The sequence below is a fragment of the Carassius gibelio genome, chromosome B1 (genome assembly GCF_023724105.1).
Source record: "Carassius gibelio isolate Cgi1373 ecotype wild population from Czech Republic chromosome B1, carGib1.2-hapl.c, whole genome shotgun sequence".
Lineage (NCBI taxonomy): Eukaryota > Metazoa > Chordata > Actinopteri > Cypriniformes > Cyprinidae > Carassius > Carassius gibelio.
The window spans coordinates 3,469,898-3,487,835 of NC_068396.1; the positions used below are offsets into that span (position 1 = coordinate 3,469,898).

Below are 17,938 nucleotides of genomic sequence, written 5' to 3' on the forward strand. Positions count from 1 at the left end.
GCCACTTCTTCCAGCTCTTCCGGGGGGACCCCGAGACGTTCCCAGGCCAGCCGGGAGACATAGTCCCTCCAGCGTGTCCTAGGTCTTCCCCGGGGCCTCCTCCCGGTGAGACGTGCCTGGAACACCTCCCTGGGAAGGCGTCCAGGAGGCATCCGAAATAGATGCCCGAGCCACCTCAGCTGGCTTCTCTCGATGTGGAGGAGCAACGGCTCTACTCTGAGCTCCTCCCGAGTGACCGAGCTTCTCACCCTATCTCTAAGGGAGCGCCCAGCCACCCGACGGAGAAAGCTCATTTCGGCCGCCTGTATCCGGGATCTTGTCCTTTCGGTCATGACCCACAGCTCATGAGCATAGGTGAGAGTAGGAACGTAGATTGAACGGTAAATCGAGAGCTTTGCCTTACAGCTCAGCTCCTTCTTCACCATGACAGACCGGTACAGCGACCGCATTACTGCAGAAGCTGCACCGATCCGTCTGTCAATCTCCCGTTCCATCCTTCCCTCACTCGTGAACGAGACCCCAAGATACCTGAACTCCTCCACTTGAGGCAGGAACTCTCCACCAACCTGAAGTGGGCAATCCACCCTTTTCCGACTGAGAACCATGGCCTCGGACTTGGAGGTGCTGATTCTCATCCCAGCCGATTCACACTCGGCTGCAAACCGTCCCAGTGCACGCTGAAGGTCCTGGTCTGAGGAGGCCAACACGACAACATCATCCGCAAAAAGCAGCGACGAAATCGTATGGTCCCCAAACCGGACACTCTCCGGCCCTTGGCTGCTCCTAGAAATTCTGTCCATAAAAATTATGAACAGAACCGGTGACAAAGGGCAGCCCTGCCGGAGTCCAACATGCACCGGGAACAGGTCTGACTTACTGCCGGCAATGCGAACCAAGCTCTTGCTCCGGTCGTACAGCGACCGAACAGCCCTAAGTAGGGAGCCGCCGACCCCATACTCCCGGAGCACCCTCCACAGGATGTCGCGAGGAACACGGTCGAATGCCTTCTCCAAGTCCACAAAACACATGTGGACTGGTTGGGCAAACTCCCATGAACCCTCCAGCACCCTGGAAAGGGTATAGAGCTGGTCCAGTGTTCCACGACCGGGACGAAAACCACACTGTTCCTCCTGAATCCGAGGTTCCACTATCGGCCGAATTCTCCTCTCCAGTACCCTGGCATAGACTTTCCCAGGGAGGCTGAGAAGTGTGATCCCCCTATAGTTGGAACACACTCTCCGGTCCCCCTTCTTTAATTTAATTTAATTTAATTTAATTTAATTTACGAAAATATATGGAATATTGCCTTAGCACTAACTGAAATATATTACATTTATTATACATTGCAATAATTTCTAAAAATTAAATTAAAATGAAAATAAATGGAAACCGTAAAAAAAAAAAAAAAATACCAGTGAAAATGGCAAACACACTTTAAAAAAGAAAAAAAGAAAATGATAAATTCTGCATTGGAAAAAAAACTGCTAAAAGTTTTTAAAATTAATCATCTATTTATATATATATATATATATATATATATATATATATATATATATATATATATATACAGCGCAAAATGAACAAAAACTGAAATTAAAAATAAAAAGAAAAGCTAATTCTAAATTTTAGTTATGCTGTAAAAAATTTAAATAATAACAAATATTAACAAAAAAAAAATATTGAAATAAATAAATATACACTGCTCGATGGCAGATTTCCTATGTAATCGAGATGTAATCTAGTGTCATGCTGTATTCTGATTATTTTCTATTCTCATTTGTAAATCGCTTTGGATAAAAGCATCTGCTAAACGATTAAATGTGAATGTAACCCGATGAAGAAGTGCACAGATCAAATTCTGTTTATTTCCTTACTGTCCCAAGCATTTTCCTTTAGTGCGAGCAAAGAGACAAGCGTCCTTTTACTGATTTTTTCAGAACAAAATGCAACGTTTGGGATGACATACAGGGTTTCAATATTTAATGCAGGAAATTCCCTCCAGCACTGTAGACCAACAAGATTCTGAAGCATTAAAAAAAAGACTCAGAAAACATCACATATTGTCTGTGACTTCCTGAAGTTGACTGCATGGGACGTGTTTTCAAGACCAGATGTGACGATAAACGTCTTTTTTAATATACATCTGGAAACTAGTCTCTCTAGTTAAAATCTATGAAGAAGATTTGCAGGATTCTTGACTTTGGTGGACTGCATTAAAATAATAATTTGAAGGTTTATTTGTAAAACTAGAGCCAATGAAGACAATAAAATCAACACCCTCTCGCTCACACTCACACAAGCTCTTTAACCTGTGTTTATTGAATGTTTTCATTGGTTTCCAGTTCCCACCCCACTGTGCTCTACAGACATTTAATGTTAAAGACAATCTCGTGTTAAAATCGCTTTCGTTTTCCGCAGAACAGCCTTGAACGGTTTGGCTCTCGTTCGTTAAACACGGTTTCAGGAAACGTGTTTCTCCTTCCAGAAAACACCTGACCTGTTCAACTGCTGATGTCTGAACCTGAGAACGGGTTTTTTGTGTGGGACGCCTAAAAGTATTGTTTTTCCCTCCTTTGTTTTCTCCTTTCCGTCGCTTTGGAGGCTTTGAGATGCTCCAGAACCAAATCTGTTCAAGAAGTAGGCAGCATGTGATTACGCTGATGGATCTTTTCCCTCAAACTGGGAGCATCACATATACACTACTGTATAAAGTTATGTAATGCTCTTTTATTAAAAAAATATTATACTCACTACATGCATATAGGAAGCATTTTTGTTACTTGAAATAAAACAATCATTATATATATATATATATATATATATATATATATATATATATATATATATATATATATATATATATATATATATAAATAACGTTTATTTTAACTAATAGCCAAACCAATATTTCTCTCTTTTTTTTTTTTTTTTTTTTTTTTGCATAACTTCAAATGAATATATATGGAATTTATTTTACTTAAATAGACAAAATACTTTTTTTTTTACTAAAATTATACTACAACAAAAATATAAAAATAACATCTGATTCAAAATTAACAATTCATATCAGTGATACTGACATAAAACTAGCTCACTGAGGCTGCATTTATTTGTTTACAAAATACAGTAATATCAGTACAATTCTGAGATATTATTACAAGTTAAAACAGCTGTTTTCTATATGAATATCTCTTAAAATGTAATTTATTTCTGTGATCATTCCTCCAGTCTTCGGTGTCACATGATCTTCAGAAATCATTCTTTTGCTGATTTGCTGCTCAGGGAACATTTCTGATTATTATCAGTGTTGAAAACAAGCGTGCTGCACAATATTTCTGTGGAAACTGTGATGCAATTTATTTTTCAGGATTCACAGATGAACAAAAAGTTCAAACGATCAGCATTAATTGTGTCTTTGTGTCTTTCCTGTCACTTTGGATCAGCTCAAAGCGTCCTTGATGAATGAAAGCATGTAATTGTTTATAAACGTCTAAACTAATTAAAAGAATTAAGACCTCAGCAGAACAGACAATGCATTTCCTAGTAAAGATCTGTTCCTCAGCTTTTCACGTTTGTATGAACAGACTCCTGCCAACATTCTCCTAATGACTCCGTTGTCTCGCTCGTGTTTATTTGTCTTGCTGTGTTTGCTCTTATAATTCGGTCTCATCACTGAGCTCTTTAATGCACAGTGATCCAGATGATTTAGTTGGGCTCTGTGTGTGTGGCTTGTTTTTGTGTGTAAGATCAAAGTCTGCGCCTGCGGTGTCTTGAGGTGTTGATGATGGAGTCGTGTTATTGTGGTTTCCTGATAACTGCTGTGAATAGTCTTGCACACTTTGCATGTTGTAGTTTGCGCCGTTATCAGCTGGTTTTGAAGAACGGTGTGTTTGCTGTTGTCTGCGCAGCGCTCAATCAAAGCAGTGAAGTGCACTAACAGCACGCTGACATACTGTACCGCCTGAACCCATGCCATATGCTCCGAGATCGTATGAAGCAATGCCGGCTCAATTGTTAGAGAAACAGCTGAAGATTTCAGGAGCTGTTTTCCATCTTGTCATGCACTGATGGATGATTTGTGCTGCTCAAACTCATTAGTGTTAATGATTCTGAGACCCGGTGAGCCCAGCAACCAGAAGCTATGTTCATTCTGTACAGTCTCTAGTGTCATGTTTGGCCTGTTTGTGTATCGTTGTGCACATACAGCATATCATGCTGGAACATTTTATTTTTATTTTTATTTATTATTATTATTATTTTATTTTATTTATTTTTGTTTGCATTTTACTTGTTTTTAGTTTTTCCTTTTATTTTACTAATTTATAATAATATTTTTTTTATTTAATTAATCTTGATGATTTTTTCAGATTTTTGAAACATTTGTATCTCCTTAATGAAAATTAAGATCTCTAATCTGTTCTAATTTCTAAATAAAGTGTGTCTTTAGTCAGTTCTATTCTACTCAGATTAATAAAATGATTATGATTAGTGAATCTTTTGCTTTATTAAATAATTCTCCATTATCTATTTCATTCAGATTTTTAAATATATATTGATTAATTATTTTTGTCTGTTTAAAATTATTACCATTATTACCCATTGTTAGCGCTTTCTTCAATTATATTTTATTCTTATTCATAAAATAATAATTTTATTTTAGATTTTATTATTTCTTAATTATTTATTGTCATAGTCTTATTTCTAAATGTATATTTTGATTAATTGTTCTATTTGATTAATTAATATATTTTGTTTAAAATTATTCTAATGTTAGTGTTTTTTTGTTATGTTTTATTCTGATTCATAAAATTAATTACTTTATAAGTAATTAAAAAAATTTATGGAATATTTTTACTTTATTAAACAATTCCCTACTTTATTCTAATTTGTAAGTTATTTGTATCTGATTAATTGTTCATTTGTATTTAATTATATTATTATTCTAATTAAAGTGTTTCTTTTGCCAATTTATTCTATTCTGATAATAATAATACAATATTTATTTATTACGGAATTTATTAAAATTATTAAATGTGTATTTTTGATAAATTAGTCTATGTAATTATTCTATTCTCTTTTTTAATACTTTTTAATAATAATTATTATTATTATTTTATGTAGTTTTTTATTATTAACACTATACACTATTATCATTATAGTATTTAGTATTATTATTATACAGTTACATGGGATTTTTTATTAAATTATTTTGTATTTCGTTCTGATTTCTGAACTTTCATTCTGATTTTTGTTCTTACTGATTTTGATTTAAAAAGGTGATTTTTTTTTTTTTAAAGTGATTTTACTCAGTTCTGTTTTATTCTGATTATTTTAATCTGTACAGGTTTATAGTTGCGTTCTAATTTACTGTATTAAGTATAAATATGAGAGACAGTCTGGTGTCATCCAGCATCTTAGTGTTGGTTTCCATTTTTTTCTAAATTTAAATCTAAATCTAATCTCACCTTTCGCTGCATCAGTCTCTCTATATTTAATGAACAAATAAACCAAACAGACGAGGACTGATCTGAGAACATACAGTTTATTCTCTGCAGCTGTGCAGCAAACTGAAGAAAGCGTGAGAGAACGAAACAGACAGAAGAAGACGGAGCACAAAGAGATAAAGTCTGATCATGTGGAGTGAAGAGGCTCTTGTTTAAACTGATTGACAGTCACTCTCTCGGACCCTTCTTCCGTTCCCAGGACACTGTGTTCCCGTCCATAGAGACTGGCTTTAGAGCTCCTGTGGGACATTCATCTCATGGGCTCTGTTTGTCCGGGTAAAGAAACACAACCTGCTCTCGTCCCGTCTCTATTTATCTTCCCTTAACTAGAACTTTCTCTGCTTCATCCCATAAAGTCACATGACCAAACTGTGCTGAGAATCATGAAGGTCTTCTGATGGAGAAACAAACTAAGTTACTCACTTTAAAAGTAATTAGCTGACTCAGAAAAGTAGGAGCCCCTCTTGAAAAAAAAGAGAAGAAATATTAAACCAGTTTTAACTAATGTGATTTTAGTATTATATTATATTATATTATATTATATTATATTATATTATATTATATTATATTATATTATATTATATTATATTTGTAGTGCTATTATTTATAAATGATTAATTATGTTTTAAATCGACTTTTATTTTGTATATTTTCAGTTTTCATTAATTTTAGTTTGATGCATATGAAGAATGGCTGTGTATTATCCCACTATAAGTGGGAGGGGCTTATCGAACAGGAAGTGATGCGGATGAGAGCCACACGGCGCAGATGGTCCCAGTGACTCAGTCGGTGTGACGTCCAAAAGCTTAACACAAAGCCCACCACCACATGTGAGACTCAAGTCAGTTGTGTTTGTGAGTGAGAGTCTGGATGATTTTCATTTGTCCTGCTCCTCTCTCATGTGTTTTTTTCCGAGGTATTTGTGTTCTGTGAGTATTCGGAGACTGTGTATGTGGGAGAATGGCGTTTTCTTTGGCACACTGTAAGTCTTTGTGTGTCTCTACTGCTCGCCCATGCATGAAGGTCCCAGCTGTATAGGAAGCGATGCAGGGAGTCGTTCACTGCCCACCGGGCGCGAAGCCCAGAAACACTTGACACTGGTGAGCCAAGAGCCTGGAGACGGGGTCAGCACACACCTTTAATGAGTGTGTGATTGTGCACGTGAGCCCATGGACTGGGAGGAAGACTTACACTGTCTCACGTGTCTAAGACTTCTAAAATCTAGGCCTTTTTTTGGTAGCACAAAATCAAAGTTATAATAGTGTTCCTGTAGCTCAATTGGTTACGCATTGCGTAAGCAGCACAAGGTTGTGGGTTCGATTCCCAGGGAGCACATGTTAGGTAAAAAATGTCTGAATGCACTGTAAGTCACTTTGGATAAAAGTGTCGACTAAATACAAAATACATCCAGCTTTCTTTTGTTCAACAAACATGGACTGAGTCACTTTGACTGTTTATTTTTATGTGATTTGTTTTGCTATGGTTATAGTTATGTTTTGTGTTTCTTATTGTTTTGTTTTGTTTTCTGGCTTTTCATGATTTGTTTTGTTAGGGCAGTTTTTTTGTTTAGTTTTTGTTTGTTTTATGCTTTAGCATTTTGTTTTGTGTGATTTTTCTAAAGATTTTTGTTTTTTTGTGTGTGTGATTTTCTTCAGTTTTGTTTGGTTGGGAGCTTTCAGTTTTGTTCGGTGTTTTGTTTTATTTTGTTTTCTGTTTTCTGTTTTGTGTGCTTTTTAAGGCTTTTAGATTTATTTTGTGTGTTTTTGTTTCTTATTTTGTTTTTGTTTTGCTTTGTCAAGGCTTTTTTATTCTGTTTAGAATTGTTAGTTTGTTTGCTTTTTTCAACTTTTTGTGTTTTATTTTGTTTTCGCTTTTTCACTTTTCTGCAATATCTGATTTATTAGGGATTTTTATTTTTATATGTGTGTTTTGTGTGATTTGTTATTTTTTTGTGTAATTATTTAGTTTTTTGTTTGTTTTGCTTTAGTCTTTTTGTTTTGTGTAATTAATTAGGGCTTTTTATTTTAGTTTTTTTATGACCTTTTTAACATTTAAGCTTTTTGTTTAGTTATGTTTGCTAAGTATATTTGGTAATGTTCTGCTTTGTTCTGTTTTTCTTTTTAGATTTTTATGTTTTGTTTTGACAGGGCCTTCTTATGTTTTTTTTTTGTGTTTTGTCTTTGTTTTACTTTTTAACATTTTGTGTTTTGTTACATATTTTTAGGTTTGTTTTAATATCAGTTGTTTTATTTTGTTCTGAATTTGCTTTGTTTTTTGTTTTGTAAGTTTTGATGTTTATTTTTTTCCTCAACAAACATGGTTTGAGTTGTTTTGCCTGTCAAGAATTGTATTAAATGTTTACTTCTAATCATGAAAATGACTAAAATAATAACACAATGCGGACACAAATCACCAGTTAAATACTTTTTTTTAGAGCCAAACTTGAATTAATATCCTAAAATGCACAACATTCCTTAAAAATCCAAAAATGTAGGTTATTTCCTTATTTGTTTCGTTTTGTTGATATGTGCAACAAAAAAATGTAGTTTAACTTATTTTTTCTTTCTCTCTCAGATCCAGAGTACACTGTTGTTCTGAACTCATCTGTGAACGCAAAGATGTCTGGCGACCCGACGGAGCTGGAATGCAAAGTCACAAATGTGTCGAACCTTCGTAGCGGGCGGCTGGGAGTGTCATGGCTGTACAGAGGCGTTCAGCCCGGTGACGTCCCGGTATCCACTCACACCATCACCTCTCTGGATGAGAACGGGAACCTGGTGGCAGGCAAGACGTACAAGAGCCGCGTGGAGGCGGGGCTTATTACAGTGACCCGAGCAGAACCTTCCGTGTTCAAGCTCCGCCTCCTTCACACGACGGACGCCGACGCCGGTGAATACACTTGTGCTGTAACCGCATGGGTGCCGTCTCGACATGGGAACTGGAAAAAGGCTGCCGAGCATGTGTCCTCAGCGCTGAAAGTCAGCTTTGCTAACAAGCGTAAGTGTGCATCCATTAGGATGGTTTTGTATTTTTTTTAGGGTTAGTTTATTGTTTATTTAATTTTTTTTTTGTTTTGTTTTGTTTTTTTGGTGTATCATTGAAGTGTTTCAATTGAATATTGTTTGTCAGTATTTAAACTTTATTTTGCTTGTGCAAATATTATTATATTATATTATATTATATTATATTATATTATATTATATTATATTATATTATATTATATTATATTATATTATATTAAACTGTTTTATTCCAAAATCCAAAGGACAAAAGTGCATCAAATAATATCATGAGGTATGTATAGTATGCTCCTGAAAATATTATTTGTATTTAACAAAAAATATTTTATTATTATTATTTGTATTTAACTATTTTTATTCAAAAGATAATATTGTTGTTGTTAACAAAAGTGAATCAAATCATATTGTGAGGTAAAGTATTTTGATTGTTATGTAATTTGTATTAAGTTTCATTTATATTTTTAGAATTAATTTTATTTTCATAATAATAAAAATATATATATATATTTTTTATTTTTTTTATTTTATTTTGTGTTTATATATATATATATATATATATATAGTTTGTATCATTTTGGCTTTGTGAAAAGTTACACACAAATTATTATTATATTAATAATAGCAATATTAATATTATTACTGTATATCAACCATTTTTCCTCAATCAAAAGTTCAAAGTGAAACCAGTCGTATCGTGAGGTAGTGTAAGTATACATTTGGATGACTACGTAATCTTAGAAAATTTGTTCACCCAAAGCAGAAAATTGCAAGACCTTGCAACAAGTTTCAGCAAGACTAGTAAAACATTTTTCTGTTTAGTTTGCACTGTATGTGAAATATCAAAAGTGTCACGTTTGTTTTAGACACCTGTGCGTACTGCAGCTCAAATGTTCACGCTTCTATTCTGGTCTGACACATGACGTCTCAGCTCATTGATTTCCTGCATCATTTCTATAATTACCTGAATGGAATAACCACATGCATGGAAGCATTTGCCCCGGTTGACTTCAACCAGCGCCGTCTCTGTAATGGGGAATCCTCTGCTTCATGAGGACGTATAAATTATGCATTTGTATTATATTCTGATGTGTTTTGTGAGCTGCGGGTCTGATGCATTTCTCCACAGGGTGCAGTTTTTTCTGACATGCTGAACACTTGTGTTCAAAACGGTTGCTGCATCAAGTTACACAGCTGCAATTGCAGCTATAATGACATCTGAACATTTGGCATAATTTTGCCATTATCTGATATTGTGCCTGCTATATTGGGACACTTTTTATATTCCAAGATGCGAATCCATTGTCTTATGCAATTCAAGACCAATAACTTTCAGCCAGAAGACATGGCAGTGTTGCATTAGGACTGTATTTCTGCATGATATTTAGATGTCGATCATTCAGAGCTCAGAATTTTTAATTTTTATTTATTTAAGTAAATAATTTATTTTATTTATTGGTGAATCGTGAATTGACATTTTATTTTGTGTTAATATTTAATGTTTATATTGCTTGCAGCAGTATAATGAGGATAGCGGCTGATATCGCATTAATATCAGTGTTATTTTAATATTGCATAATACTACATTTTAATTAATATTTTTTATATATCAATATGAATATTATATAACATATTAAATAATAAAAATAAAAATAATATAAAATAAAATAAATATGAATATTTATTATGCTAAAATAAAATAACAATAATAATAATAATTATTATTATTATTATTAATAGTTTATTCCTTTGTAATGAAGCAATATGTTTTTTAGTGTTTTTAATATTTTTTGTTGTTTGTAAATATTGCATATGATATGAAATGACAAATAACATAAAATAACATTATTTAATTTAATTTCATTGCAATCAACAAGATGTTTTTAATAATTTTATTTTAAGTTAACACTGATGGCCCTGATTGATATCTCTGACTTTTAATCGCAGAGCAAATATAAGCAAACATTAGCACAGTTGCATTAATTAAAGTCTCCATTTAATCTGCAGTCAAGTCAAGTCACCTTTATTTATATAGCGCTTTAAACAAACAACATTGTGTCAAAGCAACTGAACAACATTCATTAGGAAAACAGTGTGTCAATAATGATAATTCATCATTGAATTCAGTGATGTCATCTCTGTTCAGTTTAAACAGTGTCTGTGCATTTATTTGCAATCAAGTCAACGATATCACTGGAGTCACTATTAATGAGATGTGTATGGTTCTCCTCATGTGTCTCACTCAGGTCCTGTACTCAGTGTCGTGGCCCGGCGTCTCCGGGAAGCTTCGGCTGCCGGCTCCAGGTTTGAGATGAGCTGCCAGACTCACGTCCAGAACATCCCACCGGGAGCCGCCTTCTCCATCCTCGTCTTGTCCGAGGAGGCCATCGGGTCGTCCAGCCGCAAACTGGCGTCTCTGAGCCTCGAGATGGTCCTGCAGCTGGAGGAAGACCGGGACCTGATGCTGGTGAAGAGCGGGAAGAGGGAGTTCCAGTTCCGGATGCCGGCGGTGCGAGAGACCGATCGAGGCTTTTACTGGTGTGAGATGAAGGCCTGGACGAAGCAGAGCGGGGAAGACTGGGTGGAGATGGCCAAAGGAGTATCCAATAAGGTTCAGATCGATTTCATACACAAAGGTACAGGATGCAAGATATATTTAGATCAATTTCACAAAAACATTTCAATTTCTACCATTACGAATGCCACTGCTGCTTTGAGAAATTGTTTTTGCTTATATACAGTAACATGTGTTTGTTATTTTATTGTATTTGGTGTATCATTGAAGTTTGTTGTTTTATATTTCATGATAAAATATATTTCAAATAAAATTAAGATTATTGATAATAAAATGCTACTATTAATAATTATATTATTATTATTATTATTATTATTATTATTATTATTATTATTATTGTTGTTGTTGTTGTTGTTGTTGTTATTAGATATAATAATTCAAATTACTGTTTGTGATCAAATAATAATACCAATAACAAAAATTTTGAATTAAAATATTATTTTTAATATTGTTGTTATTATTTACAGAAAATCAAGAGCTGGGCAATAATGTAGTTTATTTTGAGACAATTTTTTTTTTTTTTTTTTTTTCTTTCCTTTTCTTTATTTTTATATTTTATATTGTATTGTATATTTTTTTATTAATTTAATTTATTATTTATTTATTTAATTGTTTGTATTTATTTATTTTACATTTGTTTGGCTTATAGTACTTAGGGCTTGAGAAAAGTGCTTTTACAAATTAAATTAATAATAATAATAATAATAATAATAATAATAATAATAATAATAATGTTATTAATACAATCATTATCACATTTTACCCTGAAATCAAAAGGACAACAGAAATAAATTCCATTTTAACATTCATTCACATAGAAAATAGGTATTTTGAATTTGTATTTGTATTTTTGATCTCATAAATGCAGCCTTGATGAACAGAAGAGACTTCTTCCAAAAACATGTAACAAATCTTATAGAACTTTTTAACAGTAGTTCAAATGACCCACATAATGCTCAATATACAGTATACTTTAACATGTCTATCTTATAAGACTTAAATGAAGTTATTTTTGTCCTGTTTTATGATTTCTCACAAGGTCCCACGTTTGATGTGTCCATCAGTTCAGACACAACGAGTGTGTTCCCCTGGGAAACTGTGAAGATGGAGTGTGATGTCAGTGTTAGCGGCACGTCTCCGACTACAGGCGAGTTACACACCTCTCTCTCTCATCCACACACAAATCAAATAAAGAAGACAGATGAATGCTAGTTAGGAATAACTTTACACTGCTGGTGTAAACCAATTATCAGTTGAAACATTTAGAATATTATAGTTTGTTTCTTTAAACATAGAGTAAATCTTGTTAGATTAATGTTTAAATCATGAAGAAGAAAACACACCGGAAAAAAATTATTTTGCTTAAAACTGGTTCACCCTCAGGCCATCCAAAATGCAGATGAGTTTGTTTCTTCATCAGGTTTGGAGAAATGAAGCATTGCATCAGTGTCTCACCAATGGATGCTCTGCAGTGAATGGGTGCCGTCAGAATGAGAGTCTAAACAGCTGATAAAAACATCACAATAATCCACAGCACTCCAGACTATCAGTTAATGTGATTGTGAGAAACAAATCCATCATTCAGATGTTTTTTTTACAGAAAATTGTTGCTTCCAGCTAAAATACCATAACAAAGCTTCCTCCAGTGAAAAAATGGCCTCGTCTGAATCAGGAGAGAAATCTGCACAGATCAAGCACAGTTTACAAAGGAAAACTTTTTCACGTTATTATAGACTATGGACTCAAAAATATTAATAATGGATTTGTTTCATCTTTTGTCTTCTCAATACATTAACTGATGGACTGGAGTGGTGTGGATTATTGTGATGTTTTTATCAGCTGTTTGGACTCTCATTCTGACGGCACCCATTCACTGCAGAGCATCCATTGGTAAGACACAGATGCAATGCTACATTTCTCCAAATCTGACGAAGAAACAAACTCATCATAAGTGAAAAACTCGTCATTTTCATCAAATATATTGATGCCAAAACAAAACAAAATTACAGCATTACAGAAAAACATCACTTTGTCAAGAGATCACAGTAGTACTTTGAGTTCAAAACCGTTATTTTACTAAACTCAGGCCATGAATAAATAGGTTATATTATGTTATCAGTCTTACTTTGTTCATTAAACACTATTAGAAGACGCTCATTCCTCTGCGACAACTGAGAAAAAAATCATGCAAACTCTGTTCCTGAGATGTTCCACACTTCAGCCAAAATCATCAGGTTCACAGCGAGACCCAGATCAGATTTGTGCAATAATAACAGATCAGCTAACAGCAGATGTGCTCGTGCCTGCTCGTGTTGCATTTGGATCTTTGTTCTGAAAACAAGAGCTAGTCTGTTTAAGTGTGTGTGTGTGTGTGAGCACTTCTTCAGTCCAGTTTGTTGACATCTAGCAGGAGTTTCTATTCAAACATTTGATTCTGTAGTGTTTTATTTTTCACAGATCATAAAGATCAGGCATTTATGGCTTCACTGAATCATTCAGGACACTTGTTGATTTATTTCATCCATTTCCTTGTGTTACTTCCTTTAGGTGTGTTTACACGATGAAAGTTCATTTAATGTTAACAGTCGCCGTGATTTTGCCAAGTAAGACATGATCCTGGATCAACATTATTGTCCAAAAACATAGACTAAACCCAATCCCTACCCCTAAACCTAACCTTATCCATAATTTATTCCTAAAATAGCTGATTAAGAGGGGTGAAGAAGCACCTAACTGTGATTGTAAGCCTAAAACAGATATTTTCTGAAAAGTTATATCTTAAAGGGATTGTTCACCCAAAAATGAAAATGTGATGTTTATCTGGTTACCCCCAGGGCATTTCTACTGTGAAACAAAAAAAAAACTGAGATTTTTAGCTCAAACCGTTGCAGTCTATCAGTCTAATAATGTAAACGGATGGGAATTACAGCTAAAACATACAGTAAAAAAATACTATCGCTTTAATTCAGACTCTTTGGCTCATGTGTGCTTTGAGAAAAGAGCAATGGGAGAAAAGGAGAGATTCGCTGTCACTTTTTATTTTTGTTTCATGTCACAGTCTGAACGTTTTATAACCATAGTATGTTGGTGTGATTTTATAATGAACAAAATTAATAATAACATGCATTGATTTTTTTTTACAGTTTTGATAAATAAGTAGTCTATGTATTTGCAATGTATCTGTAAAACACTATTATAGTTTATATTAATATTTTGAATTCGTTTTTAGACTTTCTGTTTTGGTTTTAATTTTAGTTAAACTTTTAGTAATTGTATTGTGACATTTTAGCAATTTTTTTTTATTTGTTATATTGATATAGGTTTTTAATGCATTTTAATTTCAGTTTTAGTTTATTTTAAGTTAAACAAAATTTACAGAAAGATTAATGTTACCTTGACAACTAGTAACATTTATCTTATATATATATATATATATATATATATATATATATATATATATATATATATATGTAAAACTAAAAACTAAACTGATAAATACTTATATTGTATTATATATAATTAATATATATTATATAATCATATAATATACATTATATTAGCCTAATGTTTTGTTTTAAATAATTGACCGTTTTTTTTTTTTTTTTATTGTTATTTTTATTAAAACAAATTATAGGTTTTAAAGGGATACTCCACCCTAAAATGAAAAATTTTGTAATTAATAATTCACCCCCATGTCGCTCAAAACCCCTTAAAATCTGGAGGCTTGAGACTGTCCCATAGACTGTCAAATAAATAACAGTGTCAAGGTGCAGAAAAGGTATGAAAAGTCGTCGTCAAAATACTCCATCTGTCATCAGACATGAAATCTGGGTTACATGAAGCGACGGGAACACTTTTTTGAAGCGAACAATGATTATTTTATTTGAAATCAAAGCTAAATACACATAGAAACAGTGCATCCTTGTGGTGTGGAGGACACAGAAGAGCATACACAGCACGGTGATATGGAGTGACACAGAGGATACCGTTGAAAAATTAATTATTGAATAAAGTCGTTATTTTTGTTTTCTTTGGTTACCAAAAGTGTTCCCATCGCTTCATGTAACCCAGATTGCACGTCTGATGACAGATGGAGTATTTTGACGACGACTTTTCATACCTTTTCTAGACCTTGACACTGTTATTTATTTGACAGTCTATGGGACAGTCTCAAGCCTCCAGATTTTAAGGGGTTTCGACATGGGGGTGAGTTATTAATGACAAAATTTTTCATTTTAGGGTGGAGTATCCCTTTAAAACCTATAATTTGTTTTAATAAAAATAAAAATAATACAAAAAAAAAGAAAAAAAACCTGTCAATTATTTAAAACAAAACATTAGGCTAATATAATGTATATTATATGATGATATAATATATATTAATTATATATAATACAATATAAGTATTTATCAGTTTAGTTTTTAGTTTTACATATACATATATATATATATATATATATATATATATATATATATATATATATATATATATATATATATATATATATAAGATAAATGTTACTAGTTGTCAAGGTAACATTAATCTTTTTGTAAATTTTGTTTAACTTAAAATAAACTAAAACTGAAATTAAAATGCATAAAAACCTATATCAATATAACAAATAAAATTTTTTTTTTCTTTTCTGGACCTTGACACTGTTATTTTTTTGGCTTGTATGGGACAGTCTCAAGCCTCCAGATTTCCATCCAAAATATCTTAAATTGTGTTTTGAAGAGTAACAAAGCTTTTCAGGTTTGCAATGACATGGGGGTAAGTGATTAATGACAACATTTTCATTTTGGGGTGGAGTAACCCTTTAAGTACAAATAGTCAAAGGAAAGGAAGGTTATCTTACAGTGACTTTCATTGAACTGAAGTATGAGGAAGTATTTCAACACCCGAAAAAAATCCAGGTTTCACCTTTATGATGACGGTTCTCTCTGCAAATATTTGTAACCTGTTGGAGGTTAAGTGTTGGTCAGGATGAGGCAATAAACCAGTCTTTAGGAGGACGTTAGTGAAATCTGACTCAGACGTGTCTGTGCTTGCCTTTATTGCAGCACAAACATAGAAATGAATGTTTAATGTTGGGAAAAGACTTCATAAACTGATGTCATGTGAAACTGGGTCACGCTGTGTGTGTTTTTCAGCGTGCAGCAACATGTCAAGCTGCCTCAAGATCAAGACGTCATGTGTCATAATTTATAATGTTGCAAAAATGCAATACACATATATATATAGTTGTGATTTTTGATGTCTGATTAAAACTGTTTGAGAACCCGCACAAGGTAACATGCACAAACACAAGCCTTTTATTTCAGAAATTCGCCTCAGGTGTGTTTATACTTCTGCATATCCTCTTATTTATGAGTCTTAGTTTAGGACGCTTCATAAGATCCTTTCAAAATATATGCACCTGCATTTTAAATCACCCAGTTTTGATTAATATCACATGCATTCTTTGTGCACAAACCAGTACCAGAACAATCAAAGTTTATTTCTGAATAGAATAAAAACTACAATATAATCTCACAATCTCTGACCTTTCAGTTTTTTATATATATAATATGAACTCACAATTAAGACTTTCATGCATTTATGACTTTTTTTTCCCTCAAATTCTTATTTTTATTCAGTTTTTATTTTGTAATTCTGACTTTTTTATAAAATTAAATTTTTACTCTGAATTTATATCTTGCAAATGTAAATTTATATCTAACAAATCTGACGATTTATTTCACAAATCTGAATTTATATCTCATAATTCAGGCACTTTTTCCCCTTGCAATTTTTTTTTTCTATTAAATTCAGAAATGTTTCAAGCAATTATCTTACATTTTACAAAATGTAAAATTTTAACTTTTTAATCTTGTAAATTACATTTTTTCATTTAATATATATTTTTTTAACTTTATTTCAATTGATATATTTTTAGCTAGTTAACAATAACAACACTCTTAAGGACTGAATGACTGAATATAACTCTCTCTGTGTTTAGTTGTGAGTTTGTGTGTATTGCAGTATTAGATGCTGTAATACGAACAACTTTTCCTGGAGACAGCTCCTGCCGTGTTGTTTTATCTGTAAGGAAGCTTTAACTCATTGTAATCTATCATTCCTCTAATAGATCTCATTCTCCGCTGCTTTATTTCCTCCCAAGGCCAAAGTCTTGGCACATCAGTAACACTGTAATCTCAGGGGATGAACAGCAAGTACTTCCCCTCGGCTGCAGGGCTTCATAACCATCTTTTGTCTTTTATGTAAGGCTCTGCATGTCTGTTGTCCCAGAAAAGAGCAGGTTCGAGTCAAGCTTCTGCGTCTGTATCACCCTGATGTGCCTTTAGTTCTTCCTCCAGACATCTTCATGATATATGGTTTAAATGTCTGACAGCACACTGAAAATCTAAGATGCAAAATCAGCTTTCAATTTGCAATTTTCTCTGTCGGTCATGTGACTCTCTGTGCCATCGGTCAGATTTTCTTGCTTCTGTTGAGGCTCGAGATGCTCTTTGTAAGATCTCAAATCATGCTGGAGGACCTGATTATCACGCTTTATGTATTAAGAAAAAAGAAGGTAAAATTTTGAATATCAGTATTATTATTTTTTTTTATTTTATTTTTTTTTAAATTGTCAAATTATAAATGTTTTTTTTTTAAATAAAAATGTAATTTTAAAATCGTGTATATATATATATATATATATATATATATATATATATATATATATATATATATATATATATACTATTTTTATTATTTATATATTTTTGTTGCTTAATTAATTTTAATTGTTTATATGTTTATATTGTATGTTTTATACAAACATATATTTGTTTTGACA

General features: G+C 32.8%; 1 protein-coding gene across 1 annotated transcript in view; it reads left to right on the top strand.

The window, feature by feature from the left end:
* Positions 1 to 17,938, top strand: part of LOC127949308 (prostaglandin F2 receptor negative regulator) — a 39,852-nt gene that overhangs the window by 13,349 nt on the left and 8,565 nt on the right. Inside the window, exons 5-7 of the mRNA XM_052546406.1 lie at positions 8,079 to 8,501; positions 10,768 to 11,157; positions 12,136 to 12,243. Coding sequence (XP_052402366.1) covers positions 8,079 to 8,501; positions 10,768 to 11,157; positions 12,136 to 12,243 — 921 coding nt within the window. The remainder of the gene's footprint in view (positions 1 to 8,078; positions 8,502 to 10,767; positions 11,158 to 12,135; positions 12,244 to 17,938) is intronic.